The sequence below is a fragment of the Hakea prostrata genome, chromosome 10 (genome assembly GCF_041222555.1).
Source record: "Hakea prostrata isolate BN-2017 chromosome 10, UWA_Hpros_2, whole genome shotgun sequence".
NCBI lineage: Eukaryota > Viridiplantae > Streptophyta > Magnoliopsida > Proteales > Proteaceae > Hakea > Hakea prostrata.
Window position 1 is genome coordinate 45,426,327 of NC_142609.1, and position 18,067 is coordinate 45,444,393.

Below are 18,067 nucleotides of genomic sequence, written 5' to 3' on the forward strand. Positions count from 1 at the left end.
TACAGACTACAGCTAACCCAATCAAACCTGAACAAAAAAATTTGAGACCGATTAGGGCCCATTCAAAGATTATAGGTTCTTTTTGTAATTTAGAATAAATTTTAGGAGATCCCCTATACTTTTTGAAATTACTAATTCTATCTCCAATTTTGCTTGTAATTATTGTTGCCCCTACCATTAAACTCCATTAGATAACGTGAAATGTTTTATTTATTAAAAATCCAGAATTAATCCCACGATTTTATATTACTTATTTACTCTTTATATTAAATTATATTACTATCCTAAGTAATTAAAGAGAACTTAAATCTAATTAAACAATCTTCTTTTTCAAAATAAAGAGAGAAAATATATTTTTTTTAAAATTTTATATTTTTACTTTTCAATTTGGTAATTAATTTTTTTTATCTACTTTCTAGTTGAGTGTTATCAATTTTAAGAAATTTCTACTACTCATAAAATTTTATTTACTTATTGTCTAATTTGATGTTAACAATTTTAGAAAATTTCTACTACCAATAGGATTTTATTTTTGAATCCAAAATTATAAAAATACACATGTAAAATTATTTTATATAATTTTTTTCTAAATGACAATAATATTATCTTTAGCCTTTTTAATTGTAAAAGGGAAAATTAGACATTAAACATTTAGCTTAACACTATTAAAACTGAGAGGGCAACAGTAATTTCATAAAGAGCAGGATTCTTTTAATAATTAAACGGACAACCACAATCATCAACAGCATATATATAGCTGCTGCCACAAATCAAAAACATCAACTCCTTTTTTTTTTTTTGGTAGGAAACATCAACTCCCTTACACTATTACATAGGACGCAAACCCAATGAAGATGAACTGTTACTATTCATTTAACACAACTGAATCAAGTGCAGTAGGAGCAATGGTAGGATCTCCAATAATAGCTTTAAGATCTGAATCATCACCATGAAGATAAGCTTTCACAGTTGCAACAACAATCCCACCAACACATTTTCTCATGAGATATCTGGAACCACTTCCATTCTTGCAGCTGTAGCTTGAAAACATCCCAATAATGCCTGATGGTTTATCATCCAGCATGTCCATATGACCATAATCAGAAACCACCATATGACCCTTTATGGGTTTACATTCCCTGAAGAACTCCTCATGATTCACATCCTTAGGAGCACAAGAACAGAAACACATATTCTTCTTTTTATCTCCCAACCCAGTTCCCACCACCATTACAGGAATTCCAAGATCAAGTGATTGTTCTTCATAAGTAAGGATTTTGGGCTCCACTTGACAATCTTTGCTTTTTCCTGCAACTGGGTCGATTCCAATTAATGCAGAAAAGTTAAGTGATGGCTTAGCATAGGTGCCTAATGCAAGAGCAAAAGCTGTTTTGCCACCTCTGCTATGGCCTGCAAGGGCAAGCTTGCTTAGGTCTGCTTCAACTTTTTTTGGGAGCAACAGTTGCAGGCCAGTGGAAAACCAGTCTGTGACCTCTGCTGCATAGTTTATCTCGTCGGTGCCTGAAACACCCATGAAGGGTTTGTACAGCTGAAAATTTAAATCAGATTAGATACATGATTTGTGTCAAATCCATGTAAAAAAACCAAAAGTTGGACAAAAATGAAAATTGCAAATAAGAATCCATCTCCTTATTACTTTTCTCAGGTTACTTTAAAAATTAAAAACCCACAACATATATAGCTAATCTTCTCGGGAATGTATGTACAATCACGAAGAAGAATACAAGCAAAACACATTTAATCAATTATCTACATTTACTAGAAAGAGAAAAAGTACTCACTATAAAACTCTACACACTCTCACCTTATAAAGTGTTACTTTTTACTTGCCTTCGTTACTTCATATATCCCACAAAAACTACTAGAAAAACCCAAAAACCCTAATCCCTGTAATTATAAGAAATAATTAGCCTGAAATCCGTTCTAATTACAAATACAGTCAAAATCATTGGATCCGAAGAATACAAAACATACCCAAACCCAACAGATCTTTGTATATAAACTTACCAAAATACTCATATAGTTCTAAAATAGAATGAAGAAAAATCCTCTCTAGATTCAGCTCAGAATGGTAACAAAATCTGCTGTTACCACTGCTCACAACAAAGAAATAGAACAATCAGCTAACCCTAATTAACCTGGGTAGCAGGGAAGTTCTGAAACCCAACTTCCCTTTGGCCTCTAAATGTTCCTTAAGAATCAGTGCACTTATCCAAGCAACCAGCAAGAAAGATATGATACAGAGAAGACAAACCTGGGGAGCGACAGTTATATATCCATGGGAAGAAATAAATGAGAGAAGCTGTGAGTAGAAGGAAGTGTAGAGAGAAAAGCCATGAAGAAAGAGGACAACAGGGTAAGTTCCTTCTTTCGCCGGTGTGAATATTAACAAAGGCCTGGGAGGAGAAGAGATTGAATCTCCAGCATCTTCACTTATGGACATCACTTCATACTTTCCTATTTCAAACACACTACCACTATTTGAGGAAATGGCAGAGATCGAACTGGGCTTTACTTTCACTTGGGCCATTGCTCTTTCTTCAGATCTTACCTTAATGGAAACTGATCAAGCCTCTGCTCCTATTTATAGGAAAAGAGTCTTCAAAGGGGAAATAATGGTTTGGTTTGATTGATTATGGATTTAATGATATGAGGATAAAAATATGGTTGCATTCAAAGTCCCTCTCTTCAGCAATATTAGGACCAAACGTGATACAAAGCAATTAAAGGGAAGGAAAGAGGGTGGTAACCTAGTGGGTTGGGTGGGGGAGAGTCTAGATCCCCTATCTAACACGGCAGAAGATTGTGCGCGCCTCACGATTCTCCACAGCATAGTAGAGATGGATCTACTGGTGAGTGCTAACAAAATGAATCAAATGTGAGATCCTAAATGGATAATGGGCTTTACTTGAGTCATCCTCCTACTGTGAGATGGAGAAGTGTTAATGGAGCATAGGCATCTACCTTGACGGATAAACAATTCAGGCTCGAAGGGGGCGGGGGGTTCTTTACTAAGAGCTTAATTAAGATAGATCGACTTCAGTTAAAATTAAGTTTGTTTGCCATTTTTTATGGATTTTTATCAAAGTCCATTTCAAAGAGAAGGCGGTGGCAAAGTTAGATGCGAAAAAATGAGAAGAGAGAAACTAAACCATGGTTAAGGATTGGAAAAAATATGAATCCAATTTTAAATGACATATTTTTCATCTAAATATGCAATTGATTGAAATAAACCAGACAAAATATTCTTTTTGTTGGATATTGAATACATATCTCAAAGGTTGTTTGGCTTTACATTTAGGAAAAGGATGTCCCAACAACACTATGCTAAAAAGCCTAACACTTTTGTCTACGTGCATGCACTACAGAAATTTTTTTTAATCTGATTTCATGATTTGTTGACTAAGATAAGAAGTGTAAGGTGGATTCTGTTGAAACAGTCAATGCTAGGTGGTTGGAGCCTCTCTCCTATTGTAACTTAGAGCTGGTGTCTCTTATTTATTCTCTCATGACATCTTTTCATCTACATGATCCAGACTCCAGAGATCTGTTAATTAAGCAAAATATCTTATACGGTTTTACAAAATTTAAGGTTTAGAGTTTAGGGTTTTCGGACGTGTAAACTCTTGTAATTGAAACCACAAGTTTGAATATAATTCTTTCGCTTCTACAGTCTTACAACCCTGGAAACTCTTTAGATTGCTGGAGAAGATCCGACATTTTTGTAGAATTTTTCTAATTGATGGAAATAATAGAAAGAGAGACGAAAAATGTGTGACATATGCAAGTTCTATGGGTAGCTTTACGCAATAAAGGATATGGAGACAAGATAAGAATATGGTTGCTTCAAAATCACAATTTAAGGTCTACATAAAAGTTGAGATAGGGAAAGAAAATGTGGGGTTGGAAGGGATTTTTATTTGTTGCAGCTTGCAGCCAACAATGCAAATCATGACAAAGTATCAGTTCCATATTTTCTACATCTTCTAGTGTTGGTTAACACATCATTGTTAACAACTCTTTTCTTCTTATTCTCATCAAACATATTGATCCTTTTTCTTTTCTCTTACCTGTAATCTTAGTTGCTTTTGTTGGTTCATTCTTATCCACATTCAATTCATTGTTGTTCAAATACTACTTATTTTTCCGCTACAAATGTTACCTATTGTTTTTCTGGAGCACCTTATGGAATATCCTTTGAAAGATAAAGAACACCAGAAAGCCTTCCATGCTCGTTGTTTATACCTGTGTTGGTATATCTGGGTCGCAAGCAGGGATGATAGATTATTCAAGAGAAGAATTTGGAGACCTGAAGAGGTGTGCTTTGTCGCTTTGATGAGTTCTTTCAAACCCAGAAATTAAAAAAAGTTTGGATCCCAAGAGCTCAAGTAACTAGCCACCAGCAATCATGGAGCCCACCACCTAAATTGGCCTATAAAATCAATGTGGATGTTGTCTTCAATGCCAAAATGGGCCAAGCGGGCTTGGGTTTTGTGATTGGAAACTTGAGGGGGGAGACCATTCTTGGTGTTTCTGAGCCTAGTGTGGCTCAGTCTGCTATCATGGATGAAGCCCAAGCTTTTCGCACAGCTCTTCTGCATGTAGCTTTTTTTGAGTTGGGACTGCTTGGACCTGATGAAGAAGTTCTGTAAACGCCATCAAGCCCTTAAGCCACCTCCTGATATTGAGCCCCTAATTGCAGATATCTGTAACATTTGTAATAGGTTTGAAAAATGTGGCATCTCTTATGCTCCTAAGCATGTCAATTGTGTAGCTGGCCACCAAGCTTGGAGGGTGAGATCAGTTGTCGGCATGATCTCTTGGTCCATATCCGCTCCTTGGTTGCAGTCATTTTGTAGCCCTATTTCCTCAGCTCTACTGCTTAAATAAAATTGCTATCAGAAGAAAAAAAAGGAAAACAACAAAGCCTTTCCTGTTACCCAAGCATATGTATCACGCATGTGTGACTAATTTTTGTAGGCATACAAGTTTATAATTTCTTGGGAATCGTGCTGCAGTTAATGCGCATTTAGCTGTTTTTGGTAATCGTGCTTCAATTAATGCTCAACACCGAGCTGCAAATGGTGAGGATCAAAACTGGTGATAAAGGAAAAAAAACAGAGAAAGTCGCAGGAGAACAGATTCCCCAAGAAGTGAGACAACATCACAAATAGGGTCATAGCCCTCCACGTGTCGCCAACAACATTCGAACTTTCATGCAACCCTCCACCACACTCTACGATACTTCACGAGAAAAATCCAGAAATTACTCTCCGAGAATCCAACTTTGAGCTTCATCAGATTCAATTCCATCTTCTTCCTTGATTTATACGCGAACCTGCGAGGCTGCGACTCAATTCTCGCTTAATTTCATCGCTTTTACACCTTCAATTCGTGTCTCTCTCTCTTGACGAGTACGAGAGAAAGAAGAAGGAAGCAAAGATATGTATACATGGAATCAACCCTACCGGAAAACAGACATCGAATCCGGCCGGCAACTTTATCCGGCGATGGTGGAGAACCCAGCCCTGAGATGGGCTTTCATTCGTAAGGTCTATTCCATCCTCACACTTCAGTTGCTTCTCACAGTTGCTATGGCTGCCATCGTTGTCCTTGTCCGTCCCGTTTCAGAATTCTTTGCCAGAACAGGGGAGGGTTTGGCTCTCTACATTTTCATCATCATCATGCCTCTCTTGGGTAGCCTTTAACACATTTCAAATCTTCTACAATTTTATTCTTCGCATATCATCTTCTCATCATCCTCTGTTCTTCTCTTTGAATGAATTCTTGCAGCCATACCTCTGCTCTACTTCTACCACCAGAAGTACCCACTCAATTTTTTTCTTCTTGGGTTGTTTACTGTACCACTTTCCTTGGCAGTTGGAGTGACTTGTGCATTCATAAGCGGTAAGAACTAAGAGAATTCTAGATATATATTAAGGGTGATCAGTTCTAGCTAAATTTACACCATCGATTTCACTCCTTACAGGGAAGATAATTTTGGAGTCAGTAGTTCTGACAGCTATGGTGGTAATAAGCCTTACTCTGTACACGTTCTGGGCAGCAAGGAGAGGTTATGATTTCAGCTTCCTTGGGCCTTTTCTGTTTGCAGCAATCATAGTGCTTCTGGTTTATGCTCTAATACAGGCAAGTTTGGTTTCAATATATTTTCCCTCAATTGTACATAGAACATTAGATTTAAAGGTTCTTGTTTTTGGTTTTTGCAGATATTTATCCCTGTGGGAAGGATTTCAGTGACAATATATGGGGCCTTGGCATCCATTATATTCTCTGCGTTCATCATCTATGATACAGACAATTTGATAAAACGCCATTCCTATGACGAGTACATCTGGGCTTGTGTGTGTCTCTATCTTGACATCATCAACCTCTTTCTCTCCCTTCTTACTCTCTTAAGGGTGGTCAATCGATAGATAAAAAAGAACTGTCTGTATTTTGTTTTGGGTTCGAAGCTCTGTGTATAATTAATGATTTCTTCTTCAGTGGAATGACGCAAGCATAGCAAAGAATGTAAATCCGAGTTTCCGATGCACATGAATACTTAGATGCAATATAAGCTAGAATCATGGTCAAAATTACTAGGCCAAAAAATTAAGGACGGGTCGAGACAGGCCTGGCGGCTAAAGAGTAATTTCAAGCCCGCCTTTGGCCCTAACACGCCCTTAGGCCAAAATCTTGAGCCCAAGCCCTATTCGGGTTCAGGAAGGATCAGAGCCGTCAGGGCCAAACTTGCACTTCTAATAGGTTTTAAGATCTCGATCTTGATAGGATTAGAAAATCAAGATCTTTGTGAAATTTGATAGTTTACCTATTTTGGGCAGAGCCAATTTGGGTCCATCTCAATACGTATTTTTTTTTTTTTTTAAATCTCAATGACTAGAAAACATCTAATAGATTTATGGATTTCAAGTTTTTGCCTAAAAAATAGATTTTATGGATTCTTGGGGATTGGGTGGAATCACTAGATTCCATCTCTAGTACTATAAATCAGTGGATTCATGAATCAGATTCTATCGTTCCGTCAATGTTACCTTGATTTTCCAAAAATTGAAATTCGATTCTATTTCAAATACATAGATTCATCAAATCGAATAAATCCTTAGATGTGTGAGAAAACAATTTTATACTTCAATTGGACCCTAACTTTAAACTGATGTTGTTATGTGCCTAATAAGGCTTGATTTGGTGTATGAGCACTAAATTAATCTAACATAGTATGTAATAGGTTAAAGGGTTTGGAGGGTTGTTCAAGTAACTAACATTTGGTATCAAAGTCGGCATCACATCAAAAGTTCGAATCCTAGAAATGCCTACTTGGAGTAAAATGAAAGCTCTAGCCATTTGGAGAGGGATACCTACTACCAGAATAAACGTAACGATTTACAAACTCTGGGGTATTAATTAATCTTTTTTTTTTATTATTATTATTAGGATAAATATCACTTACCTCCTTCTTAGTTGGACAAATAGTACTTACACCCCCTCTTACTTGGATAATATCACTTACCATGCATGCATGCATTACGCTATTACATAGGACTCAATGAAAATGGACTGTAACTTCTTCTTTTTTTTTTGACGCCCAAGGTAACTATTCATTTAACACAACTGAATCAAGTGCCGTTGGAGCAATGGTAGGATCATCAACAATAGCTTTAAGATCTGTAGCATCACCCTGCAAATAAGCTTTTACAGTTGCAACAACAATCCCACCAACACATCTTCTCATGAGATCTCTAGAACCACTTCCATTCTTGCAGGTATAGCTTGAAAAAAGCCCAATAATGCCTGGTGGATTATCATTCAACATGTCCATATGACCATAATCAGAAACCACCATATGACCCTTTATGGGTTTACATTCCCTGAAGAACTCCTCATGATTCACTTCCTTAGGTGCACAAGCACAGCAACAATATTTCTTTTTGTCTCCCAACCCAGTTCCCAGCACCATTACAGGGATTCCAAGATCAAATGATTCTTCTTCATAGGTGAGGATTTGAGGCTCCACTTGATGATCTTTACTTTTTCCTGCAACTGGGTCGATTCCTATTAACACAGAAAAGCTAAGTGATGTCTTAGCATAGGTGCCTAAAGCAAGAGCAAAAGCTGCTTTGCCTCCTCTGCTATGGCCTGCAAGGGCAAGCTTAGTTAGATCTGCTTCAACTTTTTCTGGGAGCAACGATTGCAGGCCAGTGGAAAACCAGTCTGTGACCTCTGCTGCGTAGTTTATCTCGTCAGTGCCCGAAATAATCATCAAGGGCTTGTATAGCTGAAAATTTAAATCAACTTAGATACTTGATTTGTGTCAATCCATATGGAAAAATGAAAACTCGAACAAAAATGAAAATTGCAAACAACAATCCATCTCTTCATTACTTTTTAGATCACTTACAAATAAAAAGAAGTACCCACACAACAATTTTAAAGTGAATCTTATCGGAGACGGACATACAACCACGATGAAGAATACAAACAAAACACACTGGATCAAAGAATTTAACGTTGTTCGGCAAAATTGCCTACCTTACCAGAAAAAAGAAGAAGAAGATTTCACTATATTCCGAAAACCTCACAACTCTCATACCTTACGAAATGATGTCCTTTACTTGCCCTTGTTACCTAGCATACCCCACTTAAACTATTTATAGAAAAACCCGAAACCTTAAGTCTCATATAATTTTAAGTTACCTTGTACAAGTAACTACCAAAATAATCATATGATCCTAAAATAGAATGAAGAGAAATTCTCTTTGGATTCAGCTCAGAATGGTCAAGGTGAAACAAAATCTGCTGCTACCAAGGCTCACAACCAAAGAAATAGAAAATAATTAACCTGATTGGGGAAGTTCTGAAACCTAACTTCCCTTTTGGGCTCTTAAGGGTCCTTAAAAATCAGTGCACTAATGCAAGCAACAGCATGAAAATGTGATACAGAGAAGACAAACCTGGGGAGCGACAGTTATATATCCATGGGAAGATATAAATGAGAGAAGCTCTGAGTAGAAGGAAGTGTAGAGAAAAGTGCCATGAAGAAAGAGGAGAACAGGGTAACTTCCTTCTTTCACTGGTGTGAATATTAACAGAGGCTTGGGAGGGGGAGAAGGGATTGAATCTTCAGTATCTACAGTCATGGACTTCACTTCATACTTTCCTGTTTCAAACACACTACTACTAGTTGTAGTAATGGCAGTGATCAAACTGGGCTTGACTTCCAATAGGGCCATTGCTCTTTCTTTAGAACTTACCTTATGAAAACTGATCAAGCCTCAGCTCAAATTTATAGGAAAAGAACCTTGTAAAAGACAAATAATGGTTTGGTTATGGATGAAATGATATTAAGATAACAATCTAGTTGCTCTCAATAGAGATCCCTCTCCTGATTAGGACCAAACATAATACATTATTGAGGTTGAATGTGAGCGCAATTAAGGGAAAAGAAAGAGTTTGGTAGCCCTAGAGAGGAGGGCAATAAATATCCTCTCCGTCCGAGAAGAGCATCAGCTCATCTTTTCAGGCTTCTGAATGGACAACACATGGTCTGCGCGTGTACTAAGCAGTCGCGAGTCGCCCATTTAGAGGCCTTGATGGATGGGCGGACACTCTTCTTGAGCAGAGAGGATTTGGATTCGGGGTGGGGGTCTTTGCCAAAAGCTCTATACTAAAGCCAGATGCGAAAAAAACGAGAGGAGAAAAACTAAATCATGGATAAGGATTGAAAAAATATGATCTGAAATAGAATAATAAAGATGCAATTTATTGAAATAAACCAGACATAATCTTCTTCTTGCTCAGTATTGAATACACTTATGGAAGGTTGTTGGGATTTATGGAAAAGGAAATATTACCAAACAGCAACAACAGCAGCATAAGCTGAAAAACCTAACACTTTTGTTTAGGTGCACTACATATAAATTTTTTTGAACATGTCTTCATGATTTGTTGATTAAGATGAGAAGTGTATGATTGATGGAATTCTGTTGAAACTAGTCAAGCTTTGGTTCCTCTATAATGCTGGGTGGTTGGAATCTCTCATTTATTCTCTCATGACATCTTTTCATCTACATGATCAAGACACCTATTAAGCAAAATCTCACAGTTTTTCAAATTTTAAGGTTTAGGGTTTTCTGAGCTTTTAAACTCTTGTAACCAAAACTATAAGTTTAAATACCCTACCCTTCTATTTATGAAGTCTTACAACCCTGAAACTCTTTGGGATGCTAGAGAAGATGCAAAAAATTTTGCTGAATTTTTCTAATTTTGTTGACATTTTGGGTCAACATTGATATCATTTAACAGGCAAAAGCAGAATGCAAATAATAGAAAGTGAGACCAAGAACATGTGATATCTGCAAAGCATTTGAGCCTGCAACAGTTCTTTCTTTGGTGGCTTTATGCAATGAAGGATGTAGGGATAAGATAAGAACATAGTTGCTTTAAAATCATAATTTAAGGCCCACATAAAAGCAGAGATAGGAAAGAAAATGTGGGAGTGGAAGGGCCACCAGTCCTCTACATTGAAATTAACAGGGTTTGGCCTGGGCTGGGCTTGAATCTACCCCAATAGAGGTACGTTAAAGGCAGAAATGCAGGGAGAGTTGGTCAGAGAAGCATGTGATGGTGCCAATGCTGGTGCCATCAAGTGGGTTTGCTGGTCTCTCATCAAACATGCATAACACACAAGGAACACATGTTTGAATAGCACAACGAGTAATTGTGATCTGCTTCTATTAATGCCCTAATATGGCTTTATATTACTCAACATTTATCTAACAAAGGTAGGTCACTACAATGATCAGAGAGCACTCACTCTTGACACAATCGACACATGGAATACTCACTCGAATGAAGTACTCCAAAATAAATATTTGCACCCACAAGAGAATGGGACTACAACCCCAAATAGTTTAACACCAAAAAAGTACTCATTTTAAAGATAGTACAAATTAAATAAGGAAGATCACAATAAAGACACTAACCCATTTTCTTCAACTTTTAATGGTTTCACTCCTTTGGGTTTCTTGCCTTTGCCCTTAGGTTTAAGGCGATTTAAACTATCTATTTGGGTCATCATCAAACTAGTCACACGAATTGGGACCGTATGTTGAGGGGACAGGAATGGGGGCAAGGGTAGGAAAGTGTAGATGAGTGGATTTGAAATCCAGAACCTCCTTGGATTTATTGCCTCTACATAAGAAAGTGTCACTATAGCACCATAAACACATCTACAAGATTCAAAATCTTGACCACATGCTATTAGTCTGTCATTGCCACCCTGCTCAGGTTAAATTATTTTATCAATAGCAAAGCATTTTTCTTTCCTGTTACCCAAACCCATGAGTGTGGATCATCTTATCTGACAAAAAACATTATGCTCTCTTGACAATATTACAACCACAAATTATGTTGGACCCACAAGTAAAAGAAAAAACCTATCACTTTAACAGTGTGGAACTCCTATAATTCGAGGTCAACAGCCGTCAAGAGAGACGATCCGGACTCCAAACCCATCGATCTTGCATGTTGGATTGTACTCTGTTTACATGGTGGGCTCAAAATAGGTGTCAGTCATTCCACACCTGTGTCCATCTAGGCTTAGTAGCGTCACAGCGCTCCACTCGTCGCGAGCAACATTCGAAGTTTCATGCAACCCTCCACCACACTCTACGATACTTCACGAGAAAAATCCAGAAATTATTCTCCGAGAATCCAACTTTGAGCTTCATCAGATTCAATCCATCTTCTTCCTTGATTTATACTCGCACCTGCTTCTCAATTCTAATCTCTTAGTTTCATCTCTTTTACACCTTCAATTCGTCTCTCTCTCTCTTGACGAGTACGAGAGAAAGAAGAAAGAAGCAAAGATGTATACATGGAATCAACCTTACCGGAAAACTGACATTGAATCCGGCTGGCAACAACAACTTTATCCGACAATGGTGGAGAACCCAGCCCTGAGATGGGCTTTCATTCGTAAGGTCTATAGCATCCTCACACTTCAGTTGCTTCTCACAGCTGCTATGGCTGCCATCGTCGTCCGTGTCCGTCCTGTTTCAGAATTCTTTGCCAGAACAGGGGATGGTTTGGCTCTCTACGTTTTCATGATCATCATGCCTCTCTTGGGTAACCTTTAATATAATTCAAATCTATTGTTCTCTTCTACAATTTTGTTCTTCATTTTATCATCTTCTCTTTGAATGAATTCTTGCAGCTATACCTCTGCTCTACTTCTACCACCAGAAGTACCCAGTCAACTTTTTACTTCTTGGGTTGTTTACTGTACCGATTTCCTTGGCAGTTGGAGTGACTTGTGCATTCACAGACGGTAAGAACTAAGAGAATTCTAAATATATTTAAGGGTGATCAGTTCTAGCTAAATTTACACCATTGATTTCACTCCTTACAGGGAAGATAATTTTGGAGTCTGTAATTCTAACAGCTATGGTGGTAATAAGCCTTACTCTGTACACGTTCTGGGCAGCAAGGAGAGGTTATGATTTCAACTTCCTTGGACCTTTTCTGTTTGCAGCAATCATAGTGCTTCTGGTTTATGCTCTAATACAGGCAAGTTTGGTTTCAATATTTTTTCCCCTCAATTGTGCACAGAACGTTAGATTTAAAGGTTCTTGCATGTTTTTGGTTTTGCAGGCATTTATCCCTGTGGGAAGGATTTCAGTGACAATATATGGGGCCTTGGCATCCATTATATTCTGTGCGTTCATCATCTATGATACAGACAATTTGATAAAACGCCATTCCTATGATGAGTACATCTGGGCTTGTGTGTGTCTCTATCTTGACATCATCAATCTCTTTCTCTCCCTTCTTACAATCTTAAGGGTGGTCGATCGATAGATGAAAAAGAACTTTCTGTATTTTGTTTTGGGTTCGTATCTCTGTCACTCTGTGTATAATAATTTCTTCTTCAGTGGAATGAAGCAAGCACAACAAAGAATGTAAATCCGAGTTTCAGATGCACATGAATACTAGCAGGAATACTAACTCCATTGGTTTTTCCTACCCAGGAAAACCCAAAAAACAAAAAAAGCCTTCATTGGTTTTGAACAAGTTTGGAAGTATTTGTATCGATTACATATCTGTAGAGACATATATTTCATCATAAAATATAGTGAAATTCAATAGAGAGATCTATCGTATAGAACAAAAAATTATATGGATAGGGATATTTTAATCCTTAGTTTTTGAGTTCAATTACAACAAATGGGAGGAAAAATAATTTAACAATATTGCTATAACCTATTGGACTTGGGTTTAGGAACTATTGCCATGGAATATTAATAGGAACTGGAAACAGGGATTTTGAACTTAGAAAACCGAGATATTGTGAAATTTGGTGATTTACCTATTTCAGGCCTTCTAGTCGGGCCAATTTAGGCCCATTTTGGTGGGTACTAAGATTAAATTTGGTCTGAAATTTGATATTTTATGTTTTTAGGCCTTCTAAATGAAGTGATACCCTGTGAGAAAACAAGGGTGTGTTTTTAAAGAACAAACATGTAGATTTATAAAATATGAAATATATAATTATTATTTTTATAAATGAAAATAATCAAAGTCAAAATACACATTTGATTGTTCAAATTTCATATTACAACATTAGTGTACTTATAGGAAAAAATAACTAAGCAAGTTTTGGAAAGAACTCACATTGTTTTAAGATCAAAGACCTTTAACAGGTGTAGATCATCTCTCTTAACAGGTGTATTTTTCGAACGCCGTTACAAAAATAAATTATGCAGTACCCACAAATGAAAAACAAATTCTATCTGCAATTCATGCTCAAAGAGCCGAGGAAACTGTCCTGACTCATTAAACAAATGGTGGGCAGCCTGCCAAATGCTAGGGATTTGGTGCTGCTTGGCTGAAGCCTTCTGGTGAAAGATGCAGATAACGACATTTGATCACTTGTTCAGAAGTTCATAACCCAGTTGTGGTCCACTTAGTCCAAACCCAACTGGGTTAAGATTAGGTTCAAGTGTTGTGGGGACAAAAAAACTAGAAGAATTATAGCTTTAGTGCCTGAGAATCTCCTTTTCAACATTCTCTTGTCCTATTAGGTTTAACTTCTTGAATGTAGTTAATGGAATAATAACAGAAGACAAAAAAGATGTAAGATAAGAAGACTGTAATGTTAACAATGATTTAGCTCTCTTTCTTTAAAGCTTTAGACCATTTGAAAAGATTGTTTCCATTACTTCACTGAAAACCATTAAACAAACCAAAAAGAAAAGAGCAAATTCCTCCACAAGGATGAATTTACAGAGGACTAAGTCAGAGATGTAATCCAAAGATCAAACATAAAACCAACATCTCTTTTTAACCTAACCCAGTTCTTTCTTTTTTGACTCTCTGCAACTAGTCCAAGATTCTCTTCATATTTGCAGAACTATGTAACCCATTCACCTTTGCCCATCATATACAGATAGGGGACCCAAAAATATTCCCTGCAAGTGAAAAAAGGATAGTCTGATGTCCCAATCATCTCTTCTGCTCACTTTCACTTTCTCTGTACAACAGTGGACACAGATGAAGAATTAGGCCCCGCCACCATATCTAAAAGAAGAAAAATCATCCTTTTCTTCAATTTCTTAGTTGTTTCTGCCATTCCTTTCAGCAGCAATGGCTAGAAGCCTAGAAACGCCTTGGGTCCAAACGTCATATTCACGTTGATTCCTGCATTCAAACTCTACATCCCCACGCAACTCTGTTCTCAACCCAAAGTAACGACGCTCCTCTCCATCCTGCAACAAGTGCCGCCCAGGCCATGCAGGGATGTCCTTTAACACCTCTAAAACCTCATCTGCAACACAATTGGTTGAGAGTTCATCAGCTTAAATTAAGGAGAAAACAACTAAACAAGTGTTGATGACCAAACCCATCTCTTTAATTTATGAACTTTAGTAGTGCTCGAACACTTTATCGGATCCCGAGGATTCTAGCAAAACTATCAATCCTTCTTTCACACACAGCCTAGTTTTCTAGGGAATGATGATTCAATAAAAGGGGACTTACTCTTTTTCTTTTTAGTCATGGTCCCGGCTAATTGTTTGCTCTTCATTTTCAGAATTACCTGCAGAGGAATATGATTCAATTCAATGGTGGTCATAGAGTTAAAAATTGACTGTTCATAAAACTGTTTAACAAGCACACCAAGTGGAGCAATGTCAGTGAGGAATCAAAAGAAAAGCTGCTTCTGTTCTGGTTTAATCATTTTTTGTTGCAGTACAACTTAAAATAAGTGTGTAGAGGTAGAGGATGAGGGAGAAAGACTACCTGACCCATCCTATTGATATATACTGACACTATTTTCCAATGCAGATCACCTGCACCATTGACGCATTTCTTCAGTCACATTGAATTTAATGCATTAAAATGTCGGAAAAATGGAAACCTTTTGGTATTCAAGATCACACCTGTACGAGTGCGTTTGAGGAGCTCACAGCCTCTGGCGAGAAGGTCTTGACTGCAGATGCCAAGGAAGTTGTCTTCTGGGCCAAGCTCTCCACTGTTACTATCATTGGAACCGTTATTGTTGGTGCCCATACCCACTCCTCTTTCGACTGGTATCACTGCAGCGATATTCCAGACTTCTCTCAGAACCCTAGCCTTCATTGTTGCAGCCCCACGCAGAGCTGCCAACAAACCCTAATTCAGTTCAACCACAATTCAAGTAAAGAAATGTGATAATGGGGAACCCAACTCAAGAACTTACCTGTTGCAGCAGCAGCAGTGAGAGTCATGATGTCTCCTGGTGATCGTACACTAACAGCAGAGCTAATGACGGATGCGAGGTAATCCCGCTCCGCCCCCATCGCCTCTGCAGCTTCCACGCATTGGGCAGCCACTAATGTTGCAGCAGACGCCACAGCCATGTCCGTCTTCGCCATATTCTCGTCTTTACCTGCACTAGAAGCTGCTGTAGCAGCAGCAATGGCAGCCACAGCAGCAGCTACTCCTGCAACTGAAACTGTGGCATGGAGCTGGGCGTTGTGTGCTCGGGTTTCTTCTTTCTTCTTCTCTCTCCTATCCTTCAACCACCTCCCAACTGTCTTGCCTCCGCCACCAGCAGGGCCACCACCTCCACCTCCACCCACACCGCCGCCTCCGCCACCGCCAACTCCTCCACCTCTGTTCTGAGTGTTCACAGCGTTGTTTGAACGGCAGAGCTGCAACCACACCGAAAACAATCTTAAAGTGAGATGGGTACTGAATACCTCGAGGGTTTTACAGGGGAATTAGAAAATTCCAAAGCTTAAGATGGTAAAGTCCACATCAAACAGAGGTCGAACAAGAAGAAGTTGTTAAATTAAGAGAGGCTTCTGGGTTGATGGAATCGACACGTCAATAGTATTGGAAAGTACAAAAAAAAAATCATCGCCATAAAAAGCAGAGAACAGAGGAAAGGTGAGATGAGAAATATTCATGGAAACAGAGAAATCAGACCTTGATATCGTCGTTATCAGATGGTGAGACTGGCGGGCTATCCGTCAAAGAGCCACAGCTTTGTCCGCCGTTCAAAGGACCGCTGCTGTGAGATAGCCTCCCTGAAGTAAGCGGCGACACTTCTTGCTGCAACACAAGAGGTCAAATACCGACTTACAGTCAGGATCTGAGAATGGTTGCTAATGGAAGAATAAATTATGAAACCACGAGAACAAAATTACAAACACAAGACAAAATTGAAAGTAAAATATGGGGTCAGGACAAAAATGGTCAATCCTCAGGGACTAATTTCTAGCAATAACAAAAATGTGTTTGCAGATGCAATGTAGAGCCCACCACACCGATGTGGTTGTTGGTTGTAACTGGTAAGAAACGAAAAATGGAATGCCAGAAAATGAATGAGCTCGTGTTTTTGTGGGTGTGAATGATGATTTGATAGATCTTACAGATTGAGACATTATCCTCTCCATGACAAGCTGGGAAGTAGCAGAAGAAGCAAAAGAAAAAGGATTCCCAGCAACACTAGCAGTTTCCTCAGCTTCGCCTGCGATATCTTCTGGTATAGCAAATCCACCACTAGTTGTCTTGGAAAGCATAGTGGGAGGTGCAAGAGCTTTAGACACTTCGAGAGCGGAAACACTCCATGAGCGTGAGAGAAACTCCATGGGCTCTCTTGGGGTCTCAGGTGGTTGGAATCCTAATATGGGGAGAGAATCAGGTCTCCATCTTTCACCAATGGTGTCATCCATTAAAGCTTACTTACAAGAAATTCCACTACTAGAGTTATTTGTAGTTAACAGTGCTTGAAAATGGAACAGAAAATTGCAGGGTGAGGAAGGACTAGAGAGAGAGGGACCTTAATTAAGACACCGGGGTGGGGGAGAGAAGGGTTTTTATAGCAGAGAAACAGGGGTAGAAACAGAATGTGAAGGGACAAAGCGGCCGAAATGTCAGTGTTCCTTGATCAACCCATTAGCCTTACATTTATTAAACATTAACTAAAAACAACAAAAGCAATGAATAATGTTCACTGATACGACTTGAGCCGGCTTCCTGTACCTGGTCTCCTCTCTCTCTCTCTCTCTCCTCTCTCTCTCTCTCTCTCTTCAGAGGGGGAATTCATACCAATTCCCTCCCTATACCCTCCAAAATTTTAAAGTAAATGAGGTTTGTTGATGCCACTAAACACCTTCCTTTGGATTCTAAACTCTCTGATCTTTTCACCGCATTTGATCACTTTGTTTAAGTTTTGTAAAGAAGAAGCTATATCAAAGCTTTTGTAATCTATGGACCACTTTTATGTATAGACCTCTGCAACTGTAGACCCAAATCAAAAGTTCCAATGGAAATCTAAATGGGTTTGTAGGTGTAGTTAGCCCGCCAGATAATTGTAAAATTTTCCTTTAATCCAAGCTACTTTCTTCTTTATCTCTTAGTAATAAGAAAAAGAAAAGGGGATTAAAGAGAAAGAAAAAGAATGATCCAAAGGAAGAACAGAGAAGGGTGTTTTAGTAACAGTATGAGCTGGGGGGAGTAACCGAGGAAGATGGTCCCATGGGAT

General features: G+C 38.4%; 5 protein-coding genes across 7 annotated transcripts; 2 read left to right on the forward strand and 3 right to left on the reverse strand.

Moving 5' to 3' along the window:
• Positions 1–737: 737 nt before the first annotated feature.
• Positions 738–2,558, reverse strand: LOC149003383 (chlorophyllase-1-like). The gene is made up of 2 exons (XM_089138278.1): positions 2,276–2,558; positions 738–1,549 (listed from the first exon to the last, which is right to left on the reverse strand). Exons 1-2 carry the CDS (start codon positions 2,549–2,551, stop codon positions 866–868), a joined length of 960 nt encoding a protein of 319 aa, XP_088994404.1. The 5' UTR covers positions 2,552–2,558; the 3' UTR covers positions 738–865.
• A 2,907-nt stretch (positions 2,559–5,465) lies between these two features.
• Positions 5,466–6,507, forward strand: LOC149003384 (protein LIFEGUARD 3-like). 2 transcript variants are annotated; one of them, XM_089138227.1, is made up of 4 exons: positions 5,466–5,718; positions 5,815–5,928; positions 6,011–6,168; positions 6,249–6,507. In XM_089138227.1, exons 1-4 carry the CDS (start codon positions 5,466–5,468, stop codon positions 6,453–6,455), a joined length of 732 nt encoding a protein of 243 aa, XP_088994353.1. In that variant the 3' UTR covers positions 6,456–6,507. The 2 variants fall into 2 exon arrangements, with proteins under 2 accessions (XP_088994353.1, XP_088994354.1); XM_089138228.1 differs by lacking the exon at positions 5,815–5,928.
• Positions 6,508–7,440: 933 nt separating this feature from the next.
• LOC149003385 (chlorophyllase-1, chloroplastic-like) lies at positions 7,441–9,553 on the reverse strand. Its single transcript, XM_089137417.1, has 2 exons — positions 8,991–9,553; positions 7,441–8,314 (listed from the first exon to the last, which is right to left on the reverse strand). Exons 1-2 carry the CDS (start codon positions 9,267–9,269, stop codon positions 7,634–7,636), a joined length of 960 nt encoding a protein of 319 aa, XP_088993543.1. The 5' UTR covers positions 9,270–9,553; the 3' UTR covers positions 7,441–7,633.
• A 2,162-nt stretch (positions 9,554–11,715) lies between these two features.
• Positions 11,716–12,992, forward strand: LOC149003386 (protein LIFEGUARD 3-like). Of its 2 annotated transcripts, XM_089138098.1 has the most exons (4): positions 11,716–12,165; positions 12,254–12,367; positions 12,449–12,606; positions 12,691–12,992. In XM_089138098.1, exons 1-4 carry the CDS (start codon positions 11,907–11,909, stop codon positions 12,895–12,897), a joined length of 738 nt encoding a protein of 245 aa, XP_088994224.1. In that variant the 5' UTR covers positions 11,716–11,906; the 3' UTR covers positions 12,898–12,992. The 2 variants fall into 2 exon arrangements, with proteins under 2 accessions (XP_088994224.1, XP_088994225.1); XM_089138099.1 differs by lacking the exon at positions 12,254–12,367.
• A 1,105-nt stretch (positions 12,993–14,097) lies between these two features.
• On the reverse strand, positions 14,098–17,533 carry LOC149003387 (VAN3-binding protein-like). Its single transcript, XM_089138347.1, has 7 exons — positions 16,953–17,533; positions 16,507–16,632; positions 15,776–16,229; positions 15,477–15,695; positions 15,337–15,386; positions 15,076–15,133; positions 14,098–14,863 (listed from the first exon to the last, which is right to left on the reverse strand). The coding sequence occupies exons 1-7, from the start codon at positions 17,253–17,255 to the stop codon at positions 14,652–14,654; spliced, it is 1,422 nt and encodes a 473-aa protein (XP_088994473.1). The 5' UTR covers positions 17,256–17,533; the 3' UTR covers positions 14,098–14,651.
• Between the last annotated feature and the right edge of the window lie 534 nt (positions 17,534–18,067).

Coding starts and splice junctions, on each gene's coding strand:
- LOC149003384 (XM_089138227.1), top strand. CDS start 5,466: ATGTATACATGGAATCAACCCTACCGGAAAACAGACATCGAATCCGGC. Junction 5,719..5,814: donor CATCATCATGCCTCTCTTGG/GTAGCCTTTAAC, acceptor GAATTCTTGCAG/CCATACCTCTGCTCTACTTC. Junction 5,929..6,010: donor GACTTGTGCATTCATAAGCG/GTAAGAACTAAG, acceptor CACTCCTTACAG/GGAAGATAATTTTGGAGTCA.
- LOC149003385 (XM_089137417.1), bottom strand. CDS start 9,269: ATGGCCCTATTGGAAGTCAAGCCCAGTTTGATCACTGCCATTACTACA. Junction 8,315..8,990: donor ATATAACTGTCGCTCCCCAG/GTTTGTCTTCTC, acceptor TTAAATTTTCAG/CTATACAAGCCCTTGATGAT.
- LOC149003387 (XM_089138347.1), bottom strand. CDS start 17,255: ATGGATGACACCATTGGTGAAAGATGGAGACCTGATTCTCTCCCCATA. Junction 16,633..16,952: donor AGAGGATAATGTCTCAATCT/GTAAGATCTATC, acceptor CTTGTGTTGCAG/CAAGAAGTGTCGCCGCTTAC. Junction 15,696..15,775: donor CACTGCTGCTGCTGCAACAG/GTAAGTTCTTGA, acceptor GTTTGTTGGCAG/CTCTGCGTGGGGCTGCAACA.
- LOC149003383 (XM_089138278.1), bottom strand. CDS start 2,551: ATGGCCCAAGTGAAAGTAAAGCCCAGTTCGATCTCTGCCATTTCCTCA. Junction 1,550..2,275: donor ATATAACTGTCGCTCCCCAG/GTTTGTCTTCTC, acceptor TTAAATTTTCAG/CTGTACAAACCCTTCATGGG.
- LOC149003386 (XM_089138098.1), top strand. CDS start 11,907: ATGTATACATGGAATCAACCTTACCGGAAAACTGACATTGAATCCGGC. Junction 12,368..12,448: donor GACTTGTGCATTCACAGACG/GTAAGAACTAAG, acceptor CACTCCTTACAG/GGAAGATAATTTTGGAGTCT. Junction 12,607..12,690: donor TGGTTTATGCTCTAATACAG/GCAAGTTTGGTT, acceptor TTGGTTTTGCAG/GCATTTATCCCTGTGGGAAG.